General features: G+C 38.0%; 1 protein-coding gene across 2 annotated transcripts in view; it reads left to right on the forward strand.

Moving 5' to 3' along the window:
- Nucleotides 1-27,564, forward strand: part of RAB3C (RAB3C, member RAS oncogene family) — a gene marked incomplete at both ends in the record, with an annotated part of 132,313 nt that overhangs the window by 44,973 nt on the left and 59,776 nt on the right. For both annotated transcript variants that reach the window (XM_082335814.1, XM_082335815.1), the window contains one exon: nt 20,693-20,811. In XM_082335814.1, coding sequence (XP_082191940.1) covers nt 20,693-20,811 — 119 coding nt within the window. The remainder of the gene's footprint in view (nt 1-20,692; nt 20,812-27,564) is intronic.

The raw sequence follows: 27,564 nt of genomic DNA on the forward strand, positions 1-27,564 counted from the left end.
CTAGGAGTTAAAAGTTTCATATACAAGAGATGACTCCAACCCCACCATCAAAATTCATTTTAGACAATAGTAATGAAGTTAGAGCTTATTTTACCTTTAAGCATCTGTCTCATTCTACTAAGAGAGGACTCTCTGAACACTGTGTTTAAGATTGTGTGAAAGTGTTTTCCTGGATCAAATGTTCCGCACCACACAGGACTCAAACAACTCAAGAGATACTTGAGAGTTCCTGGGTTTTAAGAGAGAACGCACAATCATGTATGTGTGTGAAGCTTCTACAAAAAATGGATAATAGCAAATACTATAAGTATTAACAAGTAAATCACCGCAAATCATGGGAAAATGTGTTTGAATATCCAAATAGGTATTAGCTATACCCACAGCTCATATTAAATGTGGGGAATGGAACATTTGGCCTAAACTGAATTATCTTCTTCAAATAAGGCTGTTTCTTCTGTATTCAACTACACATTGACTGTGTAGTTCAAATGACCTTACTTATGTTAATATAATTTATAGATTGTCTTCTGAGAGCATGCAGCAAGGGTTGGAAACAGCATGCAATTCACAATTAGATTAGTTTCAGAGCACCACTTTGTATTACCCATGATACACATCTTTGCATGGAAAACATCTGAATCACAGTTATATTATTGCTTTTTATTTGCAGCAGTGTCCACGCTGTTCTTCCTGTTTTCCAGAGACTTGCCTAACTCTTGCTCTAAGCAGCTCAGTGTAATACTGACCAGAGGCGTAACAGGGGGCAACTTGCAATAGTTGATCACAAGAGGTTAATGGCTCACTGTAAGCAGTATAGCAGAAGTGTATAGCAGAGGACCTAAGCAGAAAAAGGCTAAAGGTTTTGGGGTTGCGCTAAGGGAGCTGCCCCATGCACAGTGCTGGGTTGTCATATGTGAGTGGTGGCTGCCAGCTTGGACAATAGGTCCTGAGATTGAACAGGGGAACTTCCTCCAGAGCTGAAAGCCTGAGATGCTGTGCTGGCGCTGAACAGGGAAGCCTCAGCAGGAAGAGGCATAACAGATTCCTCTTCTGCTGATAGCACTAGAATTCACACTGCAACACATCCTCATTACTGTCGTTGCCAATTATCTTCTGAAGATAAAGATTCTCATGTTGAATTTTTCAGTTTTCAGCAATTCGGGTAAATGCTTCTTTTGATTTTCATTTAAATGCATGGTAGTGAATCCCCCTAAAAATATGCAGCAGTTATGATCCCTGTCCCTGCTTAAGAAAAATACAAATTGATGTGACAGGTTTTTCACTAAAAAAAGATGTCATGATTAATTCTTAAAAATTCTTTGAAAATCAAGAGTTGTCTTATCTGATCTAAGTTTTGGGTTAGGTTATAGGTTGGATTAATATAGCATGCATTTTTATATACTAAATAAAGAGGATATTGTCTGTGCTATTGTTTCCTAATGATATAGGTCTAATTTATAAGTTTATTCTTTATGGTTAGTAACATACAAAATGCAGAGGAATACAAGATACCTATTAGAAAAAGTTATCTATATTTACAGAAGTAAATATTTTTGACTGCGTCTTTCTTAAAATTCATTCCTTAGCCTTATGTCAATTAATTTTTATTAATGTTATCAAATTTGTTGTACAATCCAATGAAATACTCGCTACACATCTCTGAGTGTAAATGTAAGTAATAGTGGGAGGCATCTTTGTTCTGCAGTCAGGCATTGTGTTGCAATTGCATTTTCTTTATTAGAGAGAAGATATGTCACGATAGTATACAGCAGATTTTACTGCTTTAGGAGCAAATGAACTCTGTACTAAGGATTCAGTCACTCTTCTCAGCAAGAGAGAGAGTTGGAAGGCAAGAGGAAAGCTGGCATGATTAAAACAGGTCTTGGATTTAATATTCTGCACCGCTATACATGGACAATTCACTCAAGCTGTTCTGTGTTTCAGACACTCCAGCTGGGAGGTATTCAGCTTACCTATTTCATTGTACTATAGAGATACATAGGTTATTAATGCACAAAGGAACTTTAGGAGTCAGAGAGAAGACGGAGAGGGCAATGCATCGTGTTTAAACTGCAAAGTATAGCTGTTGTATTGAGCACTAAGAAAGAAAAAAGTTCATCCTGCAGAGATATTTCTTGCTTTAGTCTTCAGCATGCTGTTATACTATTTACTGAATTGAAATGCAGACAAACAAATCTCCAAACAATTCTGAACTTCCTAAGTGAAGTGAGTTTTTAATTGAGCCACCATCATGGAATATGAATGATCTTAGGTCAGCAGTCAGGACCCATGTTTCATTTATTGTCACTGGTGCCTTATGACCCATACCCTTGCCCATGCCTCATGCCATACTTCAGTCAGTTCAAACTTCACTAGCCCTAATCATGCTATGTGGATCCTGGGGTGATGGTCAGAGGAGAAGATAGATGTTTGTTTGGACCTCACAGGTTGAAAGTATACCACCTACCTTAGACACTATATTCCTCCCCTACCCTCTTTTTGGTAAGATTTAGCCTACATTATCCTATCTAAAAATGAAATTGTCAATTTTATGTTTGAACATGTATGCTTTCTTTTTTTAAAGAAGGGACTTAGATACTTTATATATATATATGATATACACTTTTATATATATATGCTATACACATATATATATATATGTATATGCTATACACTTTTCTGCTAAACGTTATTGGAATGGATAACAGTTTATTTTCAGCAGTCCTTCCAAAGACTTGTTAATTCACAGCATGTTCTGAAAAAGTAAAGGATGTATCTGACATTCCAGTTTTTCTATTTTAGATAAGTATATGGTAAGTCTAATAAAAGATTTTAGACCAGAGAATAATTTTTGTGGTTAGTAATTTTGATCCAAGTTCTATTAAATAGTGCTGTGAGATTAAGATCATGCTTGGATATATGAAGTGACTAAATTGAGAGTATTTTGCTTAAATTTGTGATTTAAAAGTATTAACTAGTTATTGATTGAATCTACTATTTCTCTATATTACATTGTCAAGTACATGTCATACTTTATTATGAAACATCCACGCTGGAACCACTTGAACTTTTACTATATAGTATCTGGTGATGAGTCAACAGCTTGTGTAATTTTTCTGTAAATACTTGTGTTGGTTTTGCTCCTGGTATATCTGCTTTGGGAAAGGTCTAACCCTGAAATAGCATCTTAATAAAAAAAAAAAATAACCCACATAATTTTTTTTCCAGGAAGTACTTGGAGGTTAATATAATTAAAACAGAAACACATAAATACAACACTGCATTATACAAAAAGGTAAATGTTATGGTGAAACCAATGTCCAATGTAGGAATAAATTACTCAAAATTTTAATTCTGTCATTTGGGAAATTAGATCTTTACTTTGGTTTGCATCAGTCTGGATTTCATTGAGCTATGTATGCTTGTTTAATGTATGTATGTTTATTTGGTGTAACTAAGGACAGAATTGGGCCTCCTTCCTTTTAGATTTCAAATCCTATTAATCATTGCTATTTCTTTAGTGTCAGTTACATCCTCAGCCTTCTTGAACACCTAATGCTGTCCTATGGAGCTGTCCTCATTCACAGTTTTGAAGGCTGGCTACCTGAAGTACTCAGAAACTCCTGTATGGGTACAGAAGAGAAGTCTTATTTTCATAAGTTTGGAGAACATGTAACTTCCTGCAGCATCCAGTAACTTTGATGGCACTTGGCATCAAAGACAATGTAGTACAAAACAAAGGATTGTAGTACATTCATCTTAGCCAAAATTATGTGTCATATGGATCGCATTTTCATCATACTGAAGATTAAAAGGGAAAAAATGGGAGAAAAATCATATGTTCCCTACATTGATTTGTTGCCTCTGCTCATCAGTAATGGTGACTTTGAAACCCAAAGCACATTTCAATGATCCTAGAACTGAATGTAATTTCCAGGTTTAAGTAGTGAGTTCTGTCATCTTCTAAAATTGCTGTTTATGATGGCAGATGTTTGGAAAGGGCTATTTCCCCTCCCTCCCCTCCCCATTACCATCCGTTAGATTTAGCAAAATCAACAGCTTCTGTTTGAGCTATGTGCTGAAACACGAACCCCTGGGACCCTATGTGGAACTGACTAATAAACAACTCTGGCAAATTATCCTCCTCTTTCTTACTTCCTTGAAGCATTAGTCTTTAAGCATGCTTACATGTGAAATGACCAGAATTCAGGTTGTTTTTTTTTTTTATTCCCCTCCCCAGCCCCCAATATATTAGAAAGTATACCAGAAAAGAACTCCTTTCTGGGGCCAATTTTCACTTTGATCTTTCTTCATTCAAGTCTCCTCTTTGGCTGTCAGTCTGTCTTGTCAGTCACAGCAGCATTTTGTCAGCTGGTGGAGGATAATTCAGTTATGTCTGCACAATGAGAGAACATGTCCCACAATTTAATCAAATCAGGGTAGAAATAATCTTCAATTTTTATCTAGAATCAAAGAACACATGGTTGAGTGTCTAATAATGCATTTTCCAGTTAATATGCTGGTCAGTGTTATATTAAGTGAAAAGATTACTGGGGTTTCTATTCAGGTTGCAGCAGCCAAAGGCAGAGATTGCATGCAGAAAAAATACATGTCCACCCAAAAAGTTGTCTTTTGCAGTGAAAGAAGCCTGGAGAGGCACGGTTAAGGAACCTGAATGTTAACTCTGCTGTGTACTTAACAGCTGCTCTATCAACAGATTTCTTAACTTGGCTTTTGAAATTAATTTAGTCTAATCTGTAATTGAAAATGATTAATTTGATTGGATATCAATAATTTACATTTAACTTTATATTTTATTTTCTTTGGTAAATAATACATGAATCTGAAACAATTACAATATCTTAGTATGCTTGCATTTCTGATTCATATTCCTGAGTTTAACTCTTCTGTAAGGTAACTCTCCTCTTTGTTTATAATTAATGAAATGTAAATGTATATGGGAACAATTATGAATAGGTATATTTTCTTCTCTTCATGCTTTGATGAGGTCATTCAGAATTCTGGGACTGTAGGCACAAATTTGCAATGTGAAAAATTTGCTTTCTTCATACCTGACATAAAGACATAATACTTAGGGCAAGTTTACAAAAAAATCTTTATATCACAATAGGAATAGTGGAATATATATGTTTTATTTATGTTATATGCATATAGTCATATTATATACATATATATATTTATAAATTTGCGTATATACACAGAAACATGCACCTGTGTGACTATATTGTTTACAAATTCATGAACCCTACTACTGCTATAAAACCACTATTATGTGACAGTTAGAAGACTGGGAAGGAATGGGATAGAGCTGTAGTAGAATACAGTGGCTTCCAGGAAGCTCATCGTAGTTTTACTGAGTTTTTAAATTAGAGAAGAAATAGCACAGTGTATAAATTAAAGCAGAATTGTTGTCATCAAACATCTACTGCTTCAATATAGTCAGTGCTGCACTGTAGGCAGTGAAGCCCTTTGAAAGTTATTTACACTCAATTTGTTTTTAGGCTGTTCTCTGACTGTGTATAAGCCGAATGTCTGATTTTGTAGTAGCTAGTGCTTTAATGTAGCTCTGATTATAATTATACTTGCTACAGATTTCACAGCTGGTTATTTTTCTGCTTCCATTAGACTATAATTTCCTATTCCTTTATGATGCATTAAGACAGAATAACTCTGATTACTGCAAAAATACCTGTAGTTTGAAAATCACAGCTGAAGAATAACACTAATTATAGTACATCATATGTGATCTTAATCGTACCTTTAGAAATTATTTATAACAGCATGTTTTATTTTATTGAAATATTTGCATTCAAAACTTTTCAAATAACCTGTGGCAATCATTCTGCCTGGTAATACATATAAGAATTGTAGAATGTTTTTGGAAAGAAAGGTGTATTTCGATCAGGTCTTCTACTTTAACAGGTCAAAATATTCTCATTTTATTTTTCTTTGGTACTTGGTTTGACCTCTTGTGATGACATTGCAGTTTCAGGACTGATAGAATTGTCCCCCTTTACTTGACCAGCATAAATGGTTTTGGATCTTCCTAAAAGGTTAATTAACTTACTAATTATATGATCTAGGTTTTCTGTCTTTAAACATATATGTAGTTAATTAAAAGAAAAATAAGCGTGGGTATGATGTAACTATTACAGCTACAGAAACAAGGCGGCTTTTTTCTTTAACTGTATTCTGCTTGAAAATTTCATGTTATTGGATCCCATAATCCACTGTTTCCCTTGCTTAAAAAGTAAACCAAAGGAAAATAAAGTCAGCACTGTAAAATTAGAAACTCTGTGAGTTCCTCCGAAAACTGAGAAATCTGTCTGCTTGGACTCTAAAAGGATCTGTTGTGTCTGGGTGACGTAATAGAAGAAAATCTTCAAAATAATTGCATGAATTCTCAGGTGTAAAGTGATATGGCATCTCTTGTGCCTTTGTGTATGTTGTGCTGTAAAAGCCTGTAAATATGAACTAGAAGACAGCCTGGGATAGTCAGGCCTACCCTATCGAACAGTCTCTTTCAGCCAACGCTTTTATGATTCTGTTACTTCATGGATTTCTACAACCTATGACCTAGTACCTGTTTCTGGTGGGAGTTATTTTATGGCTTTGACCAGTAATTCCTTGGTGGATTGGATTTGATCCAATTACCTGCTGTAGTGAAAACTTTCACACAAACATAATCTTCAGCAAAAGTTCATTTGGATAATTCAGCATTTTCCAATGAAATAACATTACATCAAAAATCCAAAATGGCAGTATTATTTCTTCAGTTAATTTAGCACTAAAATCATGAGTATTTTTAGTGAATAAAAATTTTATTTGATTTTTTTTTTCTATAGGGTCATATTATTTACTGTCTGTGAGTAGTCAGCAAACTGATATTCATATGTAACAGGTAAAAATGGTCCTCACTTCTAAATGATAAAGCATCAGCAGTTCCACATTCTTTTTCTGAATTTCTAAACACAAAGTATTAGTTTTACAAATGGTGTTAACCCTCACCTCTTTTTCTTTACCTAAGTCTAAAAAATCAGATTTTCTTAAAAATCCAAGACGTAATGTTTGTTCATCTAAGATTTGATCCCAGAATGTGATTACTGTTCTAGTCCTCATCCAGCAAAGCACCTGAAAGCTTTAATTCCTTTCAGAAGTTACTTCTCTGCATGGGGACTTCTGGACATTTCCTTTTCTTAAAGTGCATCAGCCTACCTATGCATTTATAAAGTTTGTCATATACTTTTTTGTTAAGAACTTGTTCTAGATTCTCTTGCTAAGTTCTGTAGACACTTGTAGAACTTCAAAGCCTATTCCTTCAAGAAATCTTGCTGCTGTTTTGTTTGCCTGATGCTTTTTGAAATACAAATATAGGAGGAAAATTTCCTAGTTAATATCCTTTTTCTTTTGATAGCTGTTCTTTGCTTCACTTATTACTCCATTTATTGAAGAAACTTTTGAATAAATATATCTTTCTCTGAACTGTTGTTGAAACCACTGTTGCTCATCCCTCTTTGTAGAAAAAAAAAAATCAGATTTTCTAGCAGATTTTGGTAACACCTGACACTAAAAACTAGTTCTGAGCCTTCTTGAATGTTAGAATGACTATATTGCACCAGACCAAAGATCCAGTTAGTCCAGTACTTCCTCTATGTTGGTTGCCAGTAATGGATGCTTAAGAAAAATGGCTGAAGAACAGGTAAGTGTATTTCTACATAAATAGACTTTAAATGCTACCTGTCTTCTAGTTTGTCCAGGCATGTGAATTTGCATACTCACACCTACATACATGCCTATGTTTTTCTCACAAAGGTTATAGTTTGCACAGGAAAGTCTGTTGCAGCCTACCTGGCAGGTCACAAGTGTGCTGAAGTTGTGTTGTCTTCAGGAGGCTGGAAAGTAAATGCCCAAATATTTAAAGCCTAAGTATGGAAATTGTTTAGGTATTTAAAAACACAGCACATCCAGTAAATCCCCCTAAATATATTTAGTAGCTTTATATGCTTGCACTTTGATAAAATCAGGATCCAACTTAATGACGACTCTTTTTGAAGACTTTTGTGAGAGGTGTTTACACCTAGGGCCAAATCCTTATGTAACAAAAACTTATATAGCATTTTTTATAGAAGTGTGATGTTATAATACTTTAAAAAAAAGAAAAATAAATGTCCAAACTCATAAAATAGCTTTGCAGTGATCTAGGCAGTAACATCACCTCATTTCCTCTAGTGCTGTATCATGAAATGTCTCTGCTTACATATTGTCAGTGGGGGTGTTCAGTGTTCTGCTTAAAACAATACTGGAAACTTATCTTTTAAATAAAACTTGCTAATTATTTCAGGATTTCTTTGGACAAAAAACTAAGGGAACAAAATGGGACCATTTCTGAGAATAATAGAATGAGATAATGTGGGTTTTTGTTCTGCTTCCTATATGAACATATATACCTGTAAGGGTGGTGCTGATACCAGCTACTGTACCACAGTCTATTGCACAGTGGCCAGGACTCCAAAATAGCTGCCATATGTAAAAAGACTGAATTTCTCATTACTCAAATAAAGCAAGAAATATTAATATTATATTTATACTGTATTTATATTTGTATTTAATTTTTATATTATTGATGATGTTGTTGTTGTTATTATTATTATTATTAATGAATAAATATATTAATTTTAAAAGGTTGCTAAGGTACTTGAATGCATCCAGAGGAGGGCAACAAAACTGGAAAATGCTGGAAGGCATGTCTTATGAGGAGTGGCTAAGGACTTTGGGCTTGTCTAGTTTGGAGAGAAGGAGGCTGAGGGGCGACCCCATTGCTCCCTACAGCTTCCTGAGAAAGGGAAGCGGAGAGGGAGGTGCACAGTTCTTCTCCCTGGTATCCAGCGATAGGACGTTTGGGAATGGTTCAAAGCTGCGCCAGGGGAGGTTTAGACTGGACATCAGGAAGCATTTCTTTACGAGAGGGTGGTCAAACACTGGAACAGGCTTCCTAGAGAGGTGGCTGATGCCCCAAGCCTGTCAGTGTTTAAGAAGCATTTCGACAATGCCCTTAACAACATGCTTTAGCTTTTGGTCAGCCCTGAATTGGTCAGGCAGTTGGACTAGATGATCATCGTAGGTCCCTTCCAACTGAAAACTATTCTATTCTATTCTATTCTATTCTATTCCGTTCCGTTCTGTTCCGTTCCGTTCTGTTCCGTTCCATTCCGTTCCGTTCCATTCCATTCCATTCCATTCCATTCCATTCCATTCCATTCTATTCTATGCCATTCTATTCCATTCCATTCCATTCCATTCCATTCTATTCTATGCCATTCTATTCCATTCCATTCCATTCCATTCCATTCCATTCCATTCCATTCCATTCCATTCTATTCTATTCTATTCTATTCTATTCTATTCTATTCTATTCTATTCTATTCTATTCTATTCTATTCTAATAGGTCTGGCAATTATGCTTTTTGGTGACACTGTGTTTCTCTCAAAAGTTTGAGTTTAAAATTACAAAGAAGTCATTAGAATTGCTAAATAGGATTATACATATGCTAAACACATAGCTGTCAACCAGTCTGAGCTAAAGAAGAGAGACCAGGGGCCAAATTAAACAGCAATTTAGCTGAAATCTAATTTAATTATGCCACTTTATGCCAGAACTCCCTAAGAAGAGAATGCAAGGATAAGGGCACTGTACTTGAAATAATGTAAGATTCATAGATTAATTACACCTGACATATATAACTTCTTTTTACAAGTCTCTCTTTAGTAATTTACAGTCTTAAACTAGAACAACATAAAGGTCATGACTGGTTGATGTGCATTAAACTGTGTCAGCTGCTGAAATGTTTTCAGGGTAAATAAATATTTCCTTGTCAGAATAACCTGTGCTTGCTTAAATTACATTTCTCTCATCAAATACCAGGACATTAGAGAAGTGTCCTAGGTATAACCTTTTGATGTGCAGCCATAGTGCATAGGTATTTACTGACAAGCAAGAGAAAACAGAGGCCTTTAGTTTAAATAATATATTTACCAGACAAAAATTCACCCCAAATCATATAGTAGATTATATTGTTGTTTCTATTTGGCATCTTTAACCGTTCTTTCCTTTGTGAAGAGATTCTAGCAGTGCTATCACTAAGTATATCTAAGAATTACATCTAAAATACATTATATCTAAGAATTACATCTTGTTTTGTTGAGACTTTTTTTTCTTGGTGACTTCAATACAATTTAAATATTCCTCAAATTAATAGACAAATCTTATCTAGGTGCAGATAAATCTAGTAGCATATTGATGACAAAGGTATCTTTTTGTTATATAGGATGTGTCCTCTTAATTTTTCCATGAGGAAACTAAAATGATTAAAAGCCAGAAAAACAGATTTTTCTAGGGTCTTGTAAGAGTTGTTAATTAAATATCGGCTTTGAAAGAACTAGAGAATTCATTCAAAGTCTGAAAGTCTTGGAGACAGATTCTTGGTCTTTCATGAATCACCTTTGTGTCACAAGCTATCTGGATGCAGTGGTGGACTCCCATGCTGTAAAAAAACCCCTTCCAGCACCTGATGGCTGGAATAATCTGTTCTGTGCCATCTGTCCTTTCTCGATCTTTCCCTTTAACACAGAAATATTTTGTACAGGTTCATCTGAATGTGTTGAAGATGACAGAAGAACTGACCTGGAACATGATGTTCTTTAATGATTCTGGCCAGCTGACCACACTGTATAATGCCCATCATTGCAAACCTAAATTACTAATTGCTACAATCAGACCCAAGAAAAAGAAAAAGCTATGATGGGGAATTCAAAGATCTCACCCACAGTCACATATTAAGTGAGTGTTTGGTGATGACACACTGTTGGAGGGCAAAGGGGTTAAAAGTGGAAGAAAGGAGAGTTTGGTGGACACTGTCCTGCAAACACAGCTCTCAATAGTTCTGTGTCAGGGGAGGGAACAGCTCCCTGAAAGGCGTGAAGGGCTGCATTGCTAGTGGAGAAAAGATGGTGGCATTCTGCACCTTCGATACATCACTGGAGGAGTTCTCCAGAAAGCACCAGGTGCTTTTTCAGCTGAGCCTTAGAATCTTAAAATACCTGCCATAAAAAAGTATGATATACAAAGAGCTACCGGAATTTCTTTAGGTATCTTTGATGTCTGCCCCAGAAGACAATGTCTACCACAGTCATAGAAAGAGTATACAAATGTTACCTACAGATCACTGCACGAGGAATCTTCCAGACAGCCCTAAAGCAGTGTTATGTTGCCAAGGCAGGAGGAAACCGTTGTAGCACAGACCACACTGTAGTCCAGTACTTTTATTCTGCAGGTTTTCTAGAGCACTAAGCTGTGCCTTTTACCAGCCCCCATGGAAGTTCTGAATGGGTTCGAACTTCAGCCGTGTCTGAATTCTTCCAGAAATATTGCATTTATAGTTTCGTGCTTAAAATAGGTAAAATGTGGCTTGTTCTGTGTTGCAGATTTGTCTTTTCCTTTTTCTAGGTAATTGAGATTTAAAACATTTTTATGTAAAACACGTAAGTTGGTAGTAATTCTAAAGAGCCTTTAAAAGTGTTTTGTAAACTCAATATTCTGCACAGAAATGCATTCTTTTACTCCTGGGAAGGTTTGGAAGGTTATTAATATTTAATAGGAACATTCCTGTAATTTGTTCCAAATAAGAGAAACTTCACTGCAGATTTAAGCACAGGGGTTATCACAAGGAAAAGCAGAGGTGGAGAGTTTCTGGCAAGAGTGCTTTGTTAATGGCTTTAAAAGGTCCTCTGTACCACTAATTCATTTTTCTCTTAGAGTTGGAGAGTTACAAAACTGTGCTTCTTAAAGAGGCCCAGAACAAAAATGTGCTAAGCTCGGTGTTGTCATAAGGAAAGAATTATATTCATAGCTCTCAATAGCTAAGAGGTACTGTTAGCTAATCAGTGGACAAGGATTTGCATAATATTGTAACATGATGACACTATTATGCAAATTTGTTCATTGCAATGAGCCACTAACATATAGCTATTATCAAAATGGCTGGTCAAACTTTTCTCTATCCATGGATCTCACCTCATCCTGAATAATAAGGGCAAGTTAATTAAATATAAGTAATGAATATTAATAGAGAGAGCTGTCTTCAAGATGCAGAATAGGACAGAATGAAAGAGAGAGAGAAAGCTGAGAGCTTATTATTTTATGAATAAGAAGTTCTAGAGAGAAGTAGATAATCCAAAGTATTTATAAGTATATAATCAATGTACAGCAATAGGAAGAGGAAGGTACTCTCGCATTCCAATATACCTCAAACTTGTTCTCCGTTTATGTGATAATAGTTAGATTGACTCTAAGTCTCTGAACTTATGTTATAGCTCAGTGTTTTTTCCTATCTCTGCTAAATGAAAGGCAAATGCCTTTAAAAAATGGTGGAAAATCAGACAAAGATGTCAAAGCTTTAGTACAGCTGTAAAAAAACCCCACCAAAAACAAACACAAAACAAAACAAAACAAAAAACCCCAACACCCCACCCTCCAAAAAAAACCCCAACAAACCAGAAAAGACATTTATCCCCACATTTATCATAGGGCAAGAACACACCTATTTTTAGGCTACCAAGTGCTGTACAGATAGAAGAGCCAGTTTGAAACACTGGCAAGTTGCAAATACCTTTAGCAGTCACCAAAGCCACGTGAGACAAGGACTGAAGGACTGTTTAGTGCCTTCTTCGTGTGTGGATGAAACAGCTCTGCTTCTTATTTTCCTAATAAGATAAGTCTCACAGCATTAGGATTGACTTTTGCAACCTATCCTCATCCCACAGTGAGTATGACAACCACTATTTGTTTAGTGTTTAAATTACCAAGTACACTCCTGGAGCTTAAGGAGACTTTCTGTCAAGTCTGAAGATTGTCCATAGTGTATTTGAGTGGCAGGTTTCTAAGATTACCATTCCTTGCAATGTTATTATAGAACTAACATTTCTTTGTGTCCCTTTCACTCAAAAGCAGGTTGTTCTAATCTTCTCGAGCCCTGCCAGAATTCAGTGCCAGTTGTCAGCATTCCAAAATTATTTTGGTTTTAGTAAAAGTTTTATTCTTAATACAGTAATTTCAGTCCATATTAATGCCTTTTGTTTTTTCATTATGCACTGGGATGCATTTTTGGTCTCTGACTACAAAGATTAAACAAAAAAGGAAAAAAAAGTTGCTGTTCTTGTACAATCACAGGACTCTGGGAGCAGGAGCTTTAAAAACAAAATATGACAAAACTAAAAATATCGCATGTTTTTCTACTGCTGCTTCCCATATGGTAATAGCTGCCTGTAGACCAAAGATCCTTATCACAGCTTTGCTGGGGGTTTTTGTATATAACTATTTTTTCAGAATGGCTCTCTGTTGCTTCATTCTTTTTCTGAAAAATATGAGGAAATTTTTATAATCTGACTTACAAGTATTTAAAAATAATACAAATAGAAAGTTATTCAGCTGATTTTTCCCTAGCTGTAGTTACAAGCAGGGCTCCAATATTAATTTGCCTTTTCATTTTACTCATTAAAAAATACTTGCATTATTACATGAAGTGCAAATTAGATTTTGTAAATTTATGATTTCCACTATACATTTTTGGCAGCTGTACTTAATGTTTGATTCTGTAACACTTTTCATAAAATAAAAGAAAAAAAAGATCCAGAAAGAAAAACGTGAGCCTTTCCAGAAAGAGAAATTCTTCTTAAGACCCAACATGAAGCTTGGTTAAAATATAAAGTGTAACTTTAATTAATCTGTTTTTCTTTTGAAGAGAATGCCAAGTCCTACTGATCTGACAGATGCTTTATAAAGTATGTCCAGAGATGGGGAAGAAGGACAAGAGGAATTGATCCTCACCTCCAAGAGAGCAGGACAGGCCACAACCAAAGTGAAGACAGGACAAGGGGAAAGCTGCAGCTCGTGGCAGGGAAAGAGGGAGGCATGCACTGAAATGGCAGTGGGGTTCAAAACTTGTATCCAGAACCGATGGCAGCTGAGGTCAAGCTATGCTGGGCTAGAAGGGAGACAGTGATACCATGGCTTTCTTAAACTTTGTGCTTTAGGAAGGCATGGTAGCTGAACTGCAGAGAATGAACATTTTATGCAAGTCTTAAAAATACAGAAGGAGAAAGAAGAAAAAACAGGAAAGGAGAAAACCAGAAAATTTAAAAGGAAATTAATTTCGGGCACAGTCACCAGCTGCATGGATGGAGTGAGAGAAAGCAAATCTGGCAGTAAAGTACTTTTACAGTACCAACTTGGACTTTCTAGGAGCCAAACTCTCTCTGCAGTGCAAGCTCTGCCCCACCTTCTGCCTGCCAGGACAGCCCTCCCAGGCCCTTTTTTACTAGCTGCGTTTGGAGTAATGCCTCTCCCCACCGCTCTGGCCCCAGCTGTATCCAGCTGGCCCCGCCATGCTCCCGCATCCCTCTCGTACGATGAATGAACTGTCAGCTGTCCTTTTGGGGCGAGTTCCAAGGACTAGCATACAGATCTAGCAGATGTGTACTGGCAAGCTGAGTACCTGGCGTTTCACGCTCCAGATGTTTTTTTGATATACATCTATATATTTCTGCAAACACATGCACACATGCACACATGCGCGCCTATGTATACACATGTATATATATAAAAGACAAAATTCCCGGGAAGCCAAAGCCATGAGAAGTCTGGGAAGAGCTGCTGACAGAAGATAGGCACATAAGCAAAGACTAGGTTGGCAATATGCAGTGTTACATTTTTTGTCCATATATTAGCTAAAGAAACTGTTTTGAACTGTGTTTTGCATTCCTGGTACTAAATGTTCATATGTCTGTGTTTCTATGTGCCTAACACTTTCTGTTGGAAGTGCTGTTTGTTGAGAAACGGTGCTCCCAGGATAGATCGCTCCTCCTGCTTCAGCAGCTTTTCTCCCTGCCCTCTTTCGCTGTGCCCTGCCCAGTTGCTTCTGCTGTAGACCCACAGCTGCTCTTCTGGGGTGGTTAGCAGCAGGCTTTAGGTGGGTTTACCCCTGTCTACCCCCCATCTCAAGAGGATTTTTGCAGAGGCTGTCCCTTCCCTCTCCCTGAACAGCTCTCTTACAGGGTTGGTTTTTTTTTTTTTTTTTTTTGCTTGTCATACTTTTCTTTTTATCCTTTCTTCCCTGAGACCCCAGAGATCCCTGAGGAAAGATCAGAGACGTCTTTTGTGCTGCTCTGAAAAGAGCCAGTTTAGATTTTCCTTCATTTACTGCCTTGAGTCCTTTTATGTATGAATAGGAGAAATTAGAGAAATATAGAGTCTCTTTGATGGAGTATATAAATAACCCTTGGGAAGCAATGGCAGGAAAGAAATATGAAACTCATAAAGGAGCAGCAGTTCTTGATTGCTGTGCAAATTTTGTTTACCTTAACAGAAAATGTTGACCTGCAAAGTAAGAATTCACCCAATTCATATTTCTGATTTTATCTTTCTGTTTGCCTTGTCTTCAAATGTTGTGGATGTGCACCAGAGATATAAAGGCCGTCCAAGAAATCCTCCTCTCCTGCTGCCAGTTTTTTGGCACATAACACAAGCTGTATTGTGATATGAGTAAAACTCATAATGTGGGGAAGAGGATCTAAAAAGGTATTTGTATGTTTAGCATATAGGACAGAAATGCAGAGGCACAGAGTCACTCAAGTGTGCTACAAAATAAGTTTGTGTTTTGCAGACTGAATTCCTTCATGACAGGCTCATTAAAAGTCCTTGCAGACAAATGCTGTTTGCTTTCACCTTCAAAACTGTCTGCATTAATAATGAGCAACTCCACTTGGAAGTTATTTACATAAAGTATTGTTCCTGTCAGTGGTGCAGTGCTAGGCGAAGGTGGGAAGGAGAGCACACACCCAGCAAATTAATTCAAGGGCCTGATTTAATGTATTGCTCAAAAACATTGGTATAGTCTAAGCTGGTATGGCACGTTCTGGATGAAGTCTAGCTTAGCAGGGCTTGACAGTAAGGGGGATTTACTTGCTTTACACTGCTAAGTTAATTCAGCTAACTGTACTTTGCAAGCCTAAATAAGTTATTATTTTCCAGGTAATAGTTATTATTTTCAAGATTACTATCAGAACCTTCTTTTCTCTGTTTCATATTTTGAGCCTTTCCAGCGCCGTAAACAATTAACTTCTTGAGGAATACAGGTTCTTCTTGAGTCAGCTAGCTTGCTTTTCCTAAGTGTTTCTATTTGCACAGATGGCTATTACATTATCTCCCCATTCCTTTGGGAGCATTGTTGTCAGCAGCTGGTGCATTCCCCGGACACTAAGGCCTTCAATGGCAGTTGGTATGGCAGGTATGGCAGTTACACAGTCTTAAGGAGAATCTGTAGGAACTTTCCCATAACATTATTAAAGGGTTGTTTCAAGGGAGACGCACAGGACAAAAGCTGGGTCATGTGGTTACTGTAAAAATAACTAACATATCTTCACTTTAAGCTTTATTGTCCTGTCAAATGCACAGCTTTAAGTTTAACTCAAATGAACAGCCAAGGTGAGCTAGAATTATCTATCTCCATACCATTTGATACATATACGATAAAGGAGAGTTGACCAAATACAGACCAGATTGCTGTCTTCACCCTGAGCCAGAAACAGATATTTTGCACTCAGTCTATACCTCTACCATTCCTCTTTCACTGCCTATAGATATATACCTGACCTATTCAAGATCTTTACTGATGGAAAAGCTTTACCAGTCCTTTTAGCTATTGAATTTCTGGCAAAAGGCAATGAATTTTTGTAATATGAAATTATACATATCAGGATCTGGAGCATCATAATGTTTTCAAATATCTAATTTCTATTAGAGGTTAAAATTAATTAAGAAAAAAAAGACCAAAACATACTAGAAACACCAGAGCACACAAGACCAAACCACGCAAGCCTCAGAATCCTCCAAATACTCAGGACCATGGGCAGCATGCTGTATTGAATGCTCAGAAAGTGGATAATTTCTAAAGTACTATGTCCACTAAACCTTGTCATTCTGTGATTTAATATCTAAAATCTGGTGCCCATTAAAAAAGATTCACGGAGATAGGACCACCTAACCAGAGGCTAATGGAATGGTGGGAATTTTATTAAAAACAGAATTTATGAAAGTGAATATAGTATTTGAAAATATTTCCTGCAGCTGCTGAGACCCTTTTTGTTTTGTTTTGACTAAGATTTGTAAAATATTTCTTTTTGTCTTCTGTGCATGAAACTTTTTATACAGCATTCCCTCAGTGTCATTCATTCACTTCTACTTTTCCACTCTACTTCTTTAATGAACAGTCAGTCCTTACCAGCCATCACCTACATGAATGAAAAGGCCCCCAAGACGATCTATGTGTCTTGTTTTCTGCCCATTAAAGATGGAAATGAATCACCCTGGTTAAAATGCCAGTCAACGATAGGTCAAATTTTATTCTTCCTTAGGCTTATTTTATTTAGTTTGCTTAGAAATAAACATCAGTCAGTGTGAAATACAGGTGTTATATTTCAGAATTTAAACCTAAAAAGATGGTCATCAGATTAATTCTATGGTCTTGCAAAAAAGACTAAGATAACATAGCAGCAGCCAGCAGCCATGCCAAAATTGGAAAAGGTTTTCTTCAAATAAAAGTACAAAACAGTACCTGAGGATAAAATCAGTGATTTACAGATATAAACTTGATGAAATATGGAAATGAGTTATTTTCTGCTGAGTTATTCCATAAGAATAAAAGCTAATGAACAGTGAGAAAGGCCACTTACATTGTTGCATTACCTGTTTCAAATAAATTAAATCATTGTAATAAAATATAATATTTAATATTAAAGTACTGGATGTTTCTAATGTGCTATTTCTCCTGACAAATGGTATTTGAGTTCCTTAACCATTATACAAAAGGAGCTGTCTTTAGAGTATTTATGAATATATTCTAGTCAGAATACAAAGGAGATGCTTATGAATGTGTGGAACACAAAAGTTTTGACAACACTGATTACTGATATTTGGGTTCATTTCTTACATGGTCATAAACACTCTACTGCATGATTTGTACATTAGGTGAATTAAAATTTTAGTTGCTTCCTTATAGCAAGTGAATAGAAAATAATACCAACAAGAATGTGATTATCAATGTTTGAAACTAATAAACTCCACTTTATTAATGGTTATCCATCTATGCCATATACTGAAACACTGCTTTAGAAAAATCTTCTGTTTTATCATCATGTTAACATAGCATTTGCTACAGGCACATGTTAGATGCCTGTATCAAGAGCAACCTCAAATATCTGCTTCCTTCCCAGACTGACCCAAATGAAATGCCTAGGTCCAGAAGAGCATCACTTATCCCAAAGTTAGTCAGTGTTTGGATCTTCATCTGCAGCTTCACCTCCCTTTCTGTAAAATTATTTCAGAACTTTTATCTTGATTTGTCTTCCTTTACACTCATCTTTTATTCTCTGTAATCAAGAGTGCGTAAGCCCCCGCTAGCTACCTTTAACACTGCGCAGAAAATAGTTGGTGTCTTGGCTAGGAAGCTTCACTGACTTACGGCTTTATTGCTAGGGCTGTTCACTCTTATCTGCAGACAGGCTTCAGTGGAAATCACCTGCAGCAAAGTAAGATTTGCTTCAGTAGCAGTGGGTTCCTGCTTGTCATACCATCATATTTCCAACCATACATGTCTCTGACTGACAAACAAGCACATAGACACTGACAAAACTTGTTTGAAAAATCATATCTCTTCTGTACAGAAAGGCTGCATGCTTGCTATAGGTCATATTTTCCTCCTGTTCCTCCCAGCTCTTTTCTCCAATATCAAATCAAATAAATGAAGCCTGCAAAACATGTGAGAGTAAACCTTATTCCATAAAAGAAATACAAATAAATGTTTTTAAAAAATGACAGGTGATATTTCTTCTGCTAATAAATGATTTTACTCAACATTTCAATGATACTTTCATCTTATTGACAGACTATGACCTACTGAGAAAGAACTGACCTCTGAGTACTATAATATGCACAGGCTTAGCCCAAGGGTCTTAATACCTTAAAATTCAGTAATACCACCAGAAAATTTGGGAGCAGTTCTGTTAATGTAGCTATCCAACCTCCAGACCACAGTTGGTATGGGCTTAGACAGCACAGAGTATAAGCAGAAAAAGTTTAAGCCTCTCTGTCTTTTCCCGCAAAGACATAACCTAATCTCCTGTGAGACGGTTAGAGTCTACCTTCTACATTAGATTTCTGTCTTGGATCACTGAAACTACATCAAAGCAGTAGCGGCTGTAATCCAGAATGAACAGAATCCATGTATTTTACCTAAGACCTCGTTTGGTTTCAGTAACTGTCTTGATTGTTTCTTATTATATAAGTGGTTTCTGAGGTATGTAGAAACTCCTTATTTTATTTTATTAGTTTATGAGATGAATGATATATTTTTAAAGAAGACCCACTTAATCTATTTTTCTCTTGTTTGCAAGGCAGTACTACTAGCCCAGGAACCATATCAGAAAACACACCAAATAAAACCTTGTTTATCACTGGTTATTATTCTCTCTCTGTAGGAAGGCAAATTAAATAAATTTGTCTGTATTGTAAAATAAACTATTTCTTATCCGCTCAAAAAACCTGAAATAATTAAATTAAGTTTCAAAGTTTGTTAAAATTGAATACATGCAGATGATCTGTTAAACAGTTACAGGATTGCACTGAAATGTTATGTATGAGCTTTTAATGTTTATGTTTTAAAAATATTAAATAGGTGTGCTGGAACAGGAAATAGTTATGCATTTCCTGTATTTCAGTTATTGCTGTTGTCTCACAATCTTAGTACAGACATGGGTGGTTATGCTAGACATTGCATATAAATGTGGTAACAGGTAGTCCCTGCCCTGAAAATTTTTTAATGGAAATAAGTAAAGCAAGCAGTGGGAGAAAGGAAGACTCACATTTCTGACTTTAAAGGCAATTGAACGAGATACGGAGAATGAGGGAGAAAACGGGTTTGAGTTAAGGGACTGTTAGCAAACTTTTTTTTTTTTCAGATATCATCCTTATTTTAAAGGCAGTGCCCTCCAGCTTTTATTTTGTCAGCACAGATCTGTCTGTATTGATGCTAAAGTTAACATGTGCAGCGATAGCTTAAAATTGCGAGACCAGAAAGATTAGACATTGCCTTTTTGGTCAGGATGTTTCCAGACTTCAGGAACCATCCTGATCTTATAATGAAGATCTTAAGGATGCTATTTTGTCCCAGCATTTTATCCAGGACAGGAGATTTTACCTGTCCCCTCTGCCAAATTGGGAAGGTACAAGGCAGGAGCAGGAGACAAGGTTCTTACCCGACTCTCAGGTTGAATGACATGTGTCAGTGAACGACTCAGGATATATGACCTGACAGAGGGCCATGCCTTTCTGCTTTTCTCCACTCTCACCTCATGACAGAATGGATGTGCCCCTCCTATTAGGATTCAATGCAGAATTCTCCTTTTTCCTGTTATTCTCAGTTTTCTCCCCCTTGATTAGTTTTATGAGTAGGATTGCAGAGTTGTACAATAACTGTTGTCAGAGTTTTCTTTCTATTAAAAAAACCCTATCATTTGTCAATTCATTTGCAACATGTAAAAATTTTGTTTGTTATTGTTTCAGGACACAGCAGGGCAGGAAAGATACAGAACAATTACCACGGCTTACTACCGGGGTGCAATGGGCTTCATTTTAATGTATGACATCACAAATGAAGAATCTTTCAATGCTGTGCAGGATTGGTAAGTAAGACTTGGAATCCATATTAAACAGCACAGAGAATATTTGATATCACTCACCTGCTGTGACGGTGTAAATTATTTTGGAAAACTTATTTGCAAATACAGTCCCCAAGCATTCCTATACCCAAATATATGGTGGGGTTTTTTTTCTGAAAAGACAATGAATACTTTGAAATGAGTTGCATATAATTCATTGTAACCATTGTGTTTTCTGTGATTTTGGTTAATGTGCATTATTCATAATACTAAAACCAGCAACATGCTAGTGTGAAGAGTAACTGCTAAGATACCAGAAAGTGTTTCCATATTTCATGGAAAAAAATGAGATACCATCCGTAGAGGTTGTCTTTTATTTTAATTTTTCGTCATGTTGCTTTTAACCATAGGTGGTTATACATTATGCTGTCAGTCTTATGACTCAAGTGTAAAACTGATGAGCAAACTTCGTCAGAATAGCAGAAACTAAAATGGCTGGTACTTATATTGCCTTGTATTATGTGAATGTCAAGATGTCTCCATAAAAGTGTGTCATTTTAATCAGATATGGGTCAGTCAGGATCCAAACAATCTAAGGCTTTTTTAAGTAAAGCTGACCCAAAAGGAAAGCTAGAGTTAATCTCAGTGATCTCTTCCTTTACAAGTTATTTTGATATCTGAGGGCCTCCTATCAGTGCTCTGAGTGATATGAATAGCATTTGTCATGTGTGCTCCACGTGCTGTCTTGCATGCTGTTCCCATAGGAGAACTGTATTTGAGAGAGGATTTTGTTCAGAGCTTGTGTGTTTTGTTCAGTATGTTTCTTTGACTTTTTTAAAATTTATTTTATATGCACTGTGTACTTCTTTCAGGACAGGCAAGGTCAGAAACATGTTTCACACTTAAAGTAAAAGGCAGTGATGCTGTGATGCCTGTTTCTAACAGGAATTGTTGCCCAGCCTCAGACTCTCCAAGAAAAAAACTTCCTCTCTTTTAGACTCTTCTGCTTACTTTTGTGGTAGAAAGTGCCACTTTCTACTGGAGCACCTTCCCTCTCTACACCTGGAGTCTTTCCTGGTTGGTATATGCTCAGCCTGGTCATTCACCACTCTGAAAATAAGAACTGAGAACCTTAGCTTGATTCTGCTCTACAAGAAATGGGATCTTGGGTTGCCTAATGTTTCCTGTGTAAACGCTAGGGATGTAGTTATTCACAGTCCTCCAGGCGAAAGGGGCAATTCCAGAGTATGTTCCACCTTCTCCTCTCCATCTGTTATCAGTACGACCCTACACCAAGTTGCTCGTACGAGCATCTCTTTCCATTTACTAGAGAATCGATAAGCTTATATGACTAGTATAGACCAGACAACTAGCTTTTGGGCAATTGAGTGTATTTGGGAGGAGTCTCTGCTTGATTCTCAAAGACACGTTTGCTCACTGTGACTCATTACACCAAAGGGATGTTCTGCCCATTTTGTACAAGCTGGAGACATCATGCTGAGTGCTTGCTGTTACACATGATTCAATGATTCTATGATTTGTGAGTACTGCTCTGTTCAACAGAATGAGACAGAATCTACTACTTAACAGGAGGTAGCTGAAAGTGTTATTCATAGATGCTGCTGTGAAAGTTTAGCAAAAACAGGGAATTAAGGAGTACACCCAGCCTCCCAGCTGAACCTGCAGTTGTGGCTGCCAGCACCACTGCTTTCTGGGCCTGCCAGCTGAAGCACTTTCTTGCTTTGCCTCTGCTGTTCTTTGTCTGTGGGCTGATTCTGTTCAAGCACTGTTTTAACTTGCTGATAATGGCTGCCTAGGACCAGCTGTAATCTGCAAATCTCATTGCCCCATCTCTGGGCAAACCAGATGGCATGCCATGTATTATCTAGCTTCCTCCAACACAAAGGTTTCTTTATAGCAAGTGTAAATATGAGTACTTATTATTAATTTTCCCACCTGTTTGTTTTCCAGCCTCCTAGATCTGGTATGGTTGCCACCCTTTTTCTCCTGGTGAAAAGTAACTAGGCTTCATACTAATTAAAAACAAAACCCTCCCTGCAAGGTGAAACAAGAAAATATTTAAAAGCTATGGAGTTCTTAAATAGGCTTGTGAAATATGATTTTTCTGTCATTTCATCTAGAAGCTGTACAAAGAGTTGGCAGCTACTACAGAAATTTGGTGGACAGGAGGGATTGCATTATTATGTGCTGAGAGCTACTGAGCAGTCATCTGCATGGTGAAAGGGATGACAGAGAGGCAGAGTGCCTCACTTGTCAGGATGAGACATAGATTTGCTTGTTATTTTTATTTTTAATTTCATGAGCCCAGTTGCTGCCCTGCTATTCTTCCTCTGTTTTATTCTTCCCATCTCACAGCTGATAATTGATTTTGATTAGCCTATGCACCAATTTTGATAGTAATTACAAAACTACAGCTTGCTTCTGAGTGTGAGAGAAGTTAAAGAAAACTTGCAATTATCAATGCTGCAGAAAAGCAAGCATGGCTACACGCATGTATCTGTGCGTTTGTGAAAGATATGGGGGAAAGGAGTGGGAGCTTTTAAGCCTCTCTGGGGCTTAAAAAGTTTTTCTCTGTGATAAATGTGCCTCTGAAGTCAGTGGTGCCATTTCATATACATGTACAATGAGCCAAATCCAAGCTCAAATCATATCGGCTTCAGGGCTTGATCTTGAAACTGCACTGCAGTCAGGACAATGAATCTACAGGTGCCTTTTAGATTTGGATAAAGGAGTTTGGTTTAAAATGTTGTGGGGATGAGTCTTTAAAAGCAATTAGTTCTAAGAGGTTGCACTCATATTGAAAGGCATTTTATTCAGTCTGAAGTCTGGCTGACATTTCTCCTTTATAACAACAGATGGATAGTTGTATTTCTAGATGCAGTGCCTAGGTCAGCATGAACATATTCAGCTGTGAGAAATTCTGTATCTAATTTGACTATTAACACTTTACATTAAAAAAAAAATCAGTATCTGTAATTTTATCTAAACCTATTAGCACCAATATATACCACAATATAGTAGCCAAGCATTTGTCCACCACTCTCTGAGACTGAGAAAGGGCTTTGTCTAAAAGCTTAGCTAAATGACTCGAAGGTCCAGTAAATTTCAACCATACTGTAGACTCTTCAGGAAACATTCATATAGAATCATAGAATCATTAAAGTTGGAAGAGACCTCTGAGATCATTGAGTCCAACCGTTAACCTAAGTGCCTGCACCACCTCTAAACCATGTCCCTAAGCACCACATCCACACATTTTTTGAACGCTTCCAGGGACTGTGATTGCACCACTTCCCTGGGCAGTCTGTTCCAATGCCTAACCACTCTCTCCATGAAGAAATTTTTCCTAATATCTAATCTAAATCTCCCCTGGCACAACCTGAGGCCATTTTCTCTCATCCTGTTGCTTGCTACCTGGGAGAAGACACTGACCTTGCTACAACCTCCTTTCAGGTAGTTGTAGAGAACGATAAGGTCTCCCCTCAGCTTCCTCTTCTCCATACCTTACCTTCCCTAATTAAAATAAAAAAAAAACAAACTTAAAGATTGCAAATGAAAGTAACAACAAAAGTTGTTACCTAAATAGAGATTTTTTTTAAGATTCAAAAACTTTTTGCACGAGAAATCTTGAGTTGGTACTTCTGATAGTTCTGCTGTATGTACACCCAGTGATTTATTGCCTTCAGTCTCATCCAGAGGATGATGCTAGGAATACACTGCCAGTGCTTATGTCCTAAAATTGTTTAGTCACTTCAGAATTGCTGCCTTCTAGGGTATGTTCAACTAACCTGTGCTCTCTGAATAGCTATGTTCCCTGTATGGTTTCACACGTACTATAACAGATGCTGTTTAAATGAGCCTAGCTTGGCAGATGGTTCAGACTGACCTACAAAATTGACAAGTCCTTCATAATTTTTTAGGAGACACCCTTCTGAAGGGAACAGAAGGCCTAATATGCAGACTGGACCCACTTCTTAGGGAAGTCTGCTGCCTCCCTGGGGCCCAGGTTAAAGATATGAAGAGAAAACTTCCTACCCTGGTACAGCCCTCAGATTATTATCCATTATTGATTTTTCAGGTAGGCAGCAATGAAGTTCCAACTAGAAGTCCAAGGGCAATCAAGAGAGACTTCAGGGCCTTGGGATGACTGTTAAGGGATCAGGAACACAAGCAGTGTTCTCCTCTATCCTTCCAGTTGCAGGGAATGATGAGTGAAGAAACAGGAGGAGCCAGCAGATCAATACCTGGCTCCAAGCCTGGTGTCACCAGCAGAATTTTGGGTTTTTTGATCATGGGTTGGTCCACACGACACCAGGCCTGCTGCCAACAGACTGGGTACACCTGCCTCAAAGGGGAAAAAAGGATCTTTGCACAGGAGTTAGCAGCTCATTGAAAGAGCTTTAAACGAGATTTGAAGGGGGAAGAGATAAACCTAGGCTTGCCTGAGGGCGGCACAACAATGTTTGAGGGATGGTGTGCTAGCAAGGTCCTTCAGTCTGCCATCTCAGAGGAGGTAGGGCATGGAGATCTATGCAGCAGCAGACACAAGGGTTATGGATATGTTAGAAACCATGGAAGCATCTGAGAATTATCATGTAGGAATTAGGGCTTCTTCCTCCAAAAAGGTGGTGGGATCAATAGTCCAACTGAAGTGCATCTACACTAATGTATGCAGCATGGGCAACAACCAGGAGGAGCTGGAATCCATTGTGCGGCAGGAAATTTATGATATAGTTGCCGTTACGGAAACATGGTGGGGTGACTCACACAACTGGAGTGCTGCAATGGATGACTATAAACGCTTCAGAAGGGATAGGCAAAGAAGGAGAGGTGGCAGGGTAGTCCTATATGTTAGAGAGTGTTTTGACTGTCTAGAGCTTAATGATGGTGATGACATGATTGAGTGTTTATGGGTAAGAATCAGGGGGAAGGCCAACAAGGCAGATATCATGGTGGGAGCCTGTTATAGACCGCTCAACCAGGATGAAGAGGCAGACCAAATATTCTATAAGCAGCTGGGAGAAGTCTCACAGTTGTTAGCCCTTGTTCTTGTGGGGGACTTCAACTTATGAGATGTCTGCTGGAAATACAATACAGTGGAGAGGAAACAGTCTAGGAGGTTCCTGGAGTGTGTGGAAGATAACTGCCTGACACAGCTGGTGAGGGAGCCAACTAGGGAAGGCGCCCTGCTGGACATGTTGTTTGTAAACAGAGAAGGACTTGTGGGAGATCTGATGGTTGGAGGCCATTTTGGGCATAGGGATCACGAGTTTCTGATTCTTGGAGAAGTAAGGAGAGGGGTCAGCAGAACGGCTACCTTGGACTTCCAGTGGGCAGCCTCTGGCCTGTTCAGGAGCCTGGTTGACAGAGTCCCTTGGGAGGCAGTCCTGAAGGGCAAAGGAGTCCAGGAAGGCTGGACATTCTTCAAGAAGAAAATCTTAAAGGCACAGGAGCAGGCCGTCCCCATGTGGGGAAAGACGAGCTGGTGGGGAGGAAGACCGACCTGGCTGAACAGAGAGCTTTGGCTGGAACTCAGGAAAAAAAGAAGAGTTTATGACCTTTGGGAGAAGGGGCAGGCAACTCAGGAGAACTACAAGGATGTCGTGAGGTTATGCAGGAAGAAAATTAGAAGGGCCAAAGCCCAACTAGAATTTAATCTGGCTACTGCGTAAAAGACAACCAAAAATGTTTCTACAAATACTTTAGCAACAAAAAAACGGCTAAGGTGAATCTTCATCCTTTATTGGATGCAGGGGAAAACATAGTGGCAAAGGATGATGAAAAGGCTGAGGTACTTAATGCCTTGTTTGCCTCAGTCTTTAACCCCAGATCAGATGTTCCTGGGGTACCCAGCCCCCTGAGCTGGAAGACAGGGATGGGGAGCCGAATGAAGCCCCCATAATCCAAGGGGAAATGGTAAGCATACTGCTACACCACTTAGACACACACAAGTCTATGGGTCCAGATGGGATCCACCCAAGGGTACTGAGGGAGCTGGCAGAAGTGCGCACTAACCCATTTTCCATCATTTATCAGCAGTCCTGTCTAACCAGGGAGGTCCCAGTTGACTGGAAGATAGCAAATGTGATGCCCATCTACAAGGAGGGTCAGAAGGAGGATCCAGGGAACTACAGGCCTGTCAGTCTGGCCTCGGTGCCGGGGAAGGTTATGGAGCAGATCATCTTGAGTGGCATGTACAGGACAATCAGGCGATGAGGCTCAGTCAGCACAGGTTTATGAAAGGCAGGTCCTGCTTGACTAACCTGATCGCCTTCTATGACATGTTAGATCCAGGTGGCAGCCAGTCACAAGTGGTGTTCCCCAGGGCTCAGTATTCGAGCCAGTTCTGTTTAATATTTTAATATTTAATATTTTATGTTTAATATTTTAATATTTTAATATTTTATGTTTAATATTTTTACCAATAATCTGGACAAGAAGATCAAGTGCACCCTCAGTAAATTTGCAGATGACACCAAGCAGGAGTGTTGATCTGCTGCTGGGTAGGAAGGCTCTGCAGAGGGACCTGGACAGGCTGCATCAATGGGCCAATTGTATGAGGTTCAACAAGGCTCAGTGCCAGGTCCTGCACTTGGGTCACAACAACCCCATTCAACGCTACAGGCTTGGGGAGGAGTGGCTGGAGAGCTGCCTGTTGGAAAAGAACCTGGGGGTGTTGGTCAACAGACACCTGAACATGAGCCAGCAGTGTGCTCAGGTGCCCAAGAAGGCCAACAGCACCCTGGCTTGTATCAG

Source organism: Platalea leucorodia (assembly GCF_965183815.1).
Source record: "Platalea leucorodia genome assembly, chromosome: Z".
Classification (NCBI taxonomy): domain Eukaryota; kingdom Metazoa; phylum Chordata; class Aves; order Pelecaniformes; family Threskiornithidae; genus Platalea; species Platalea leucorodia.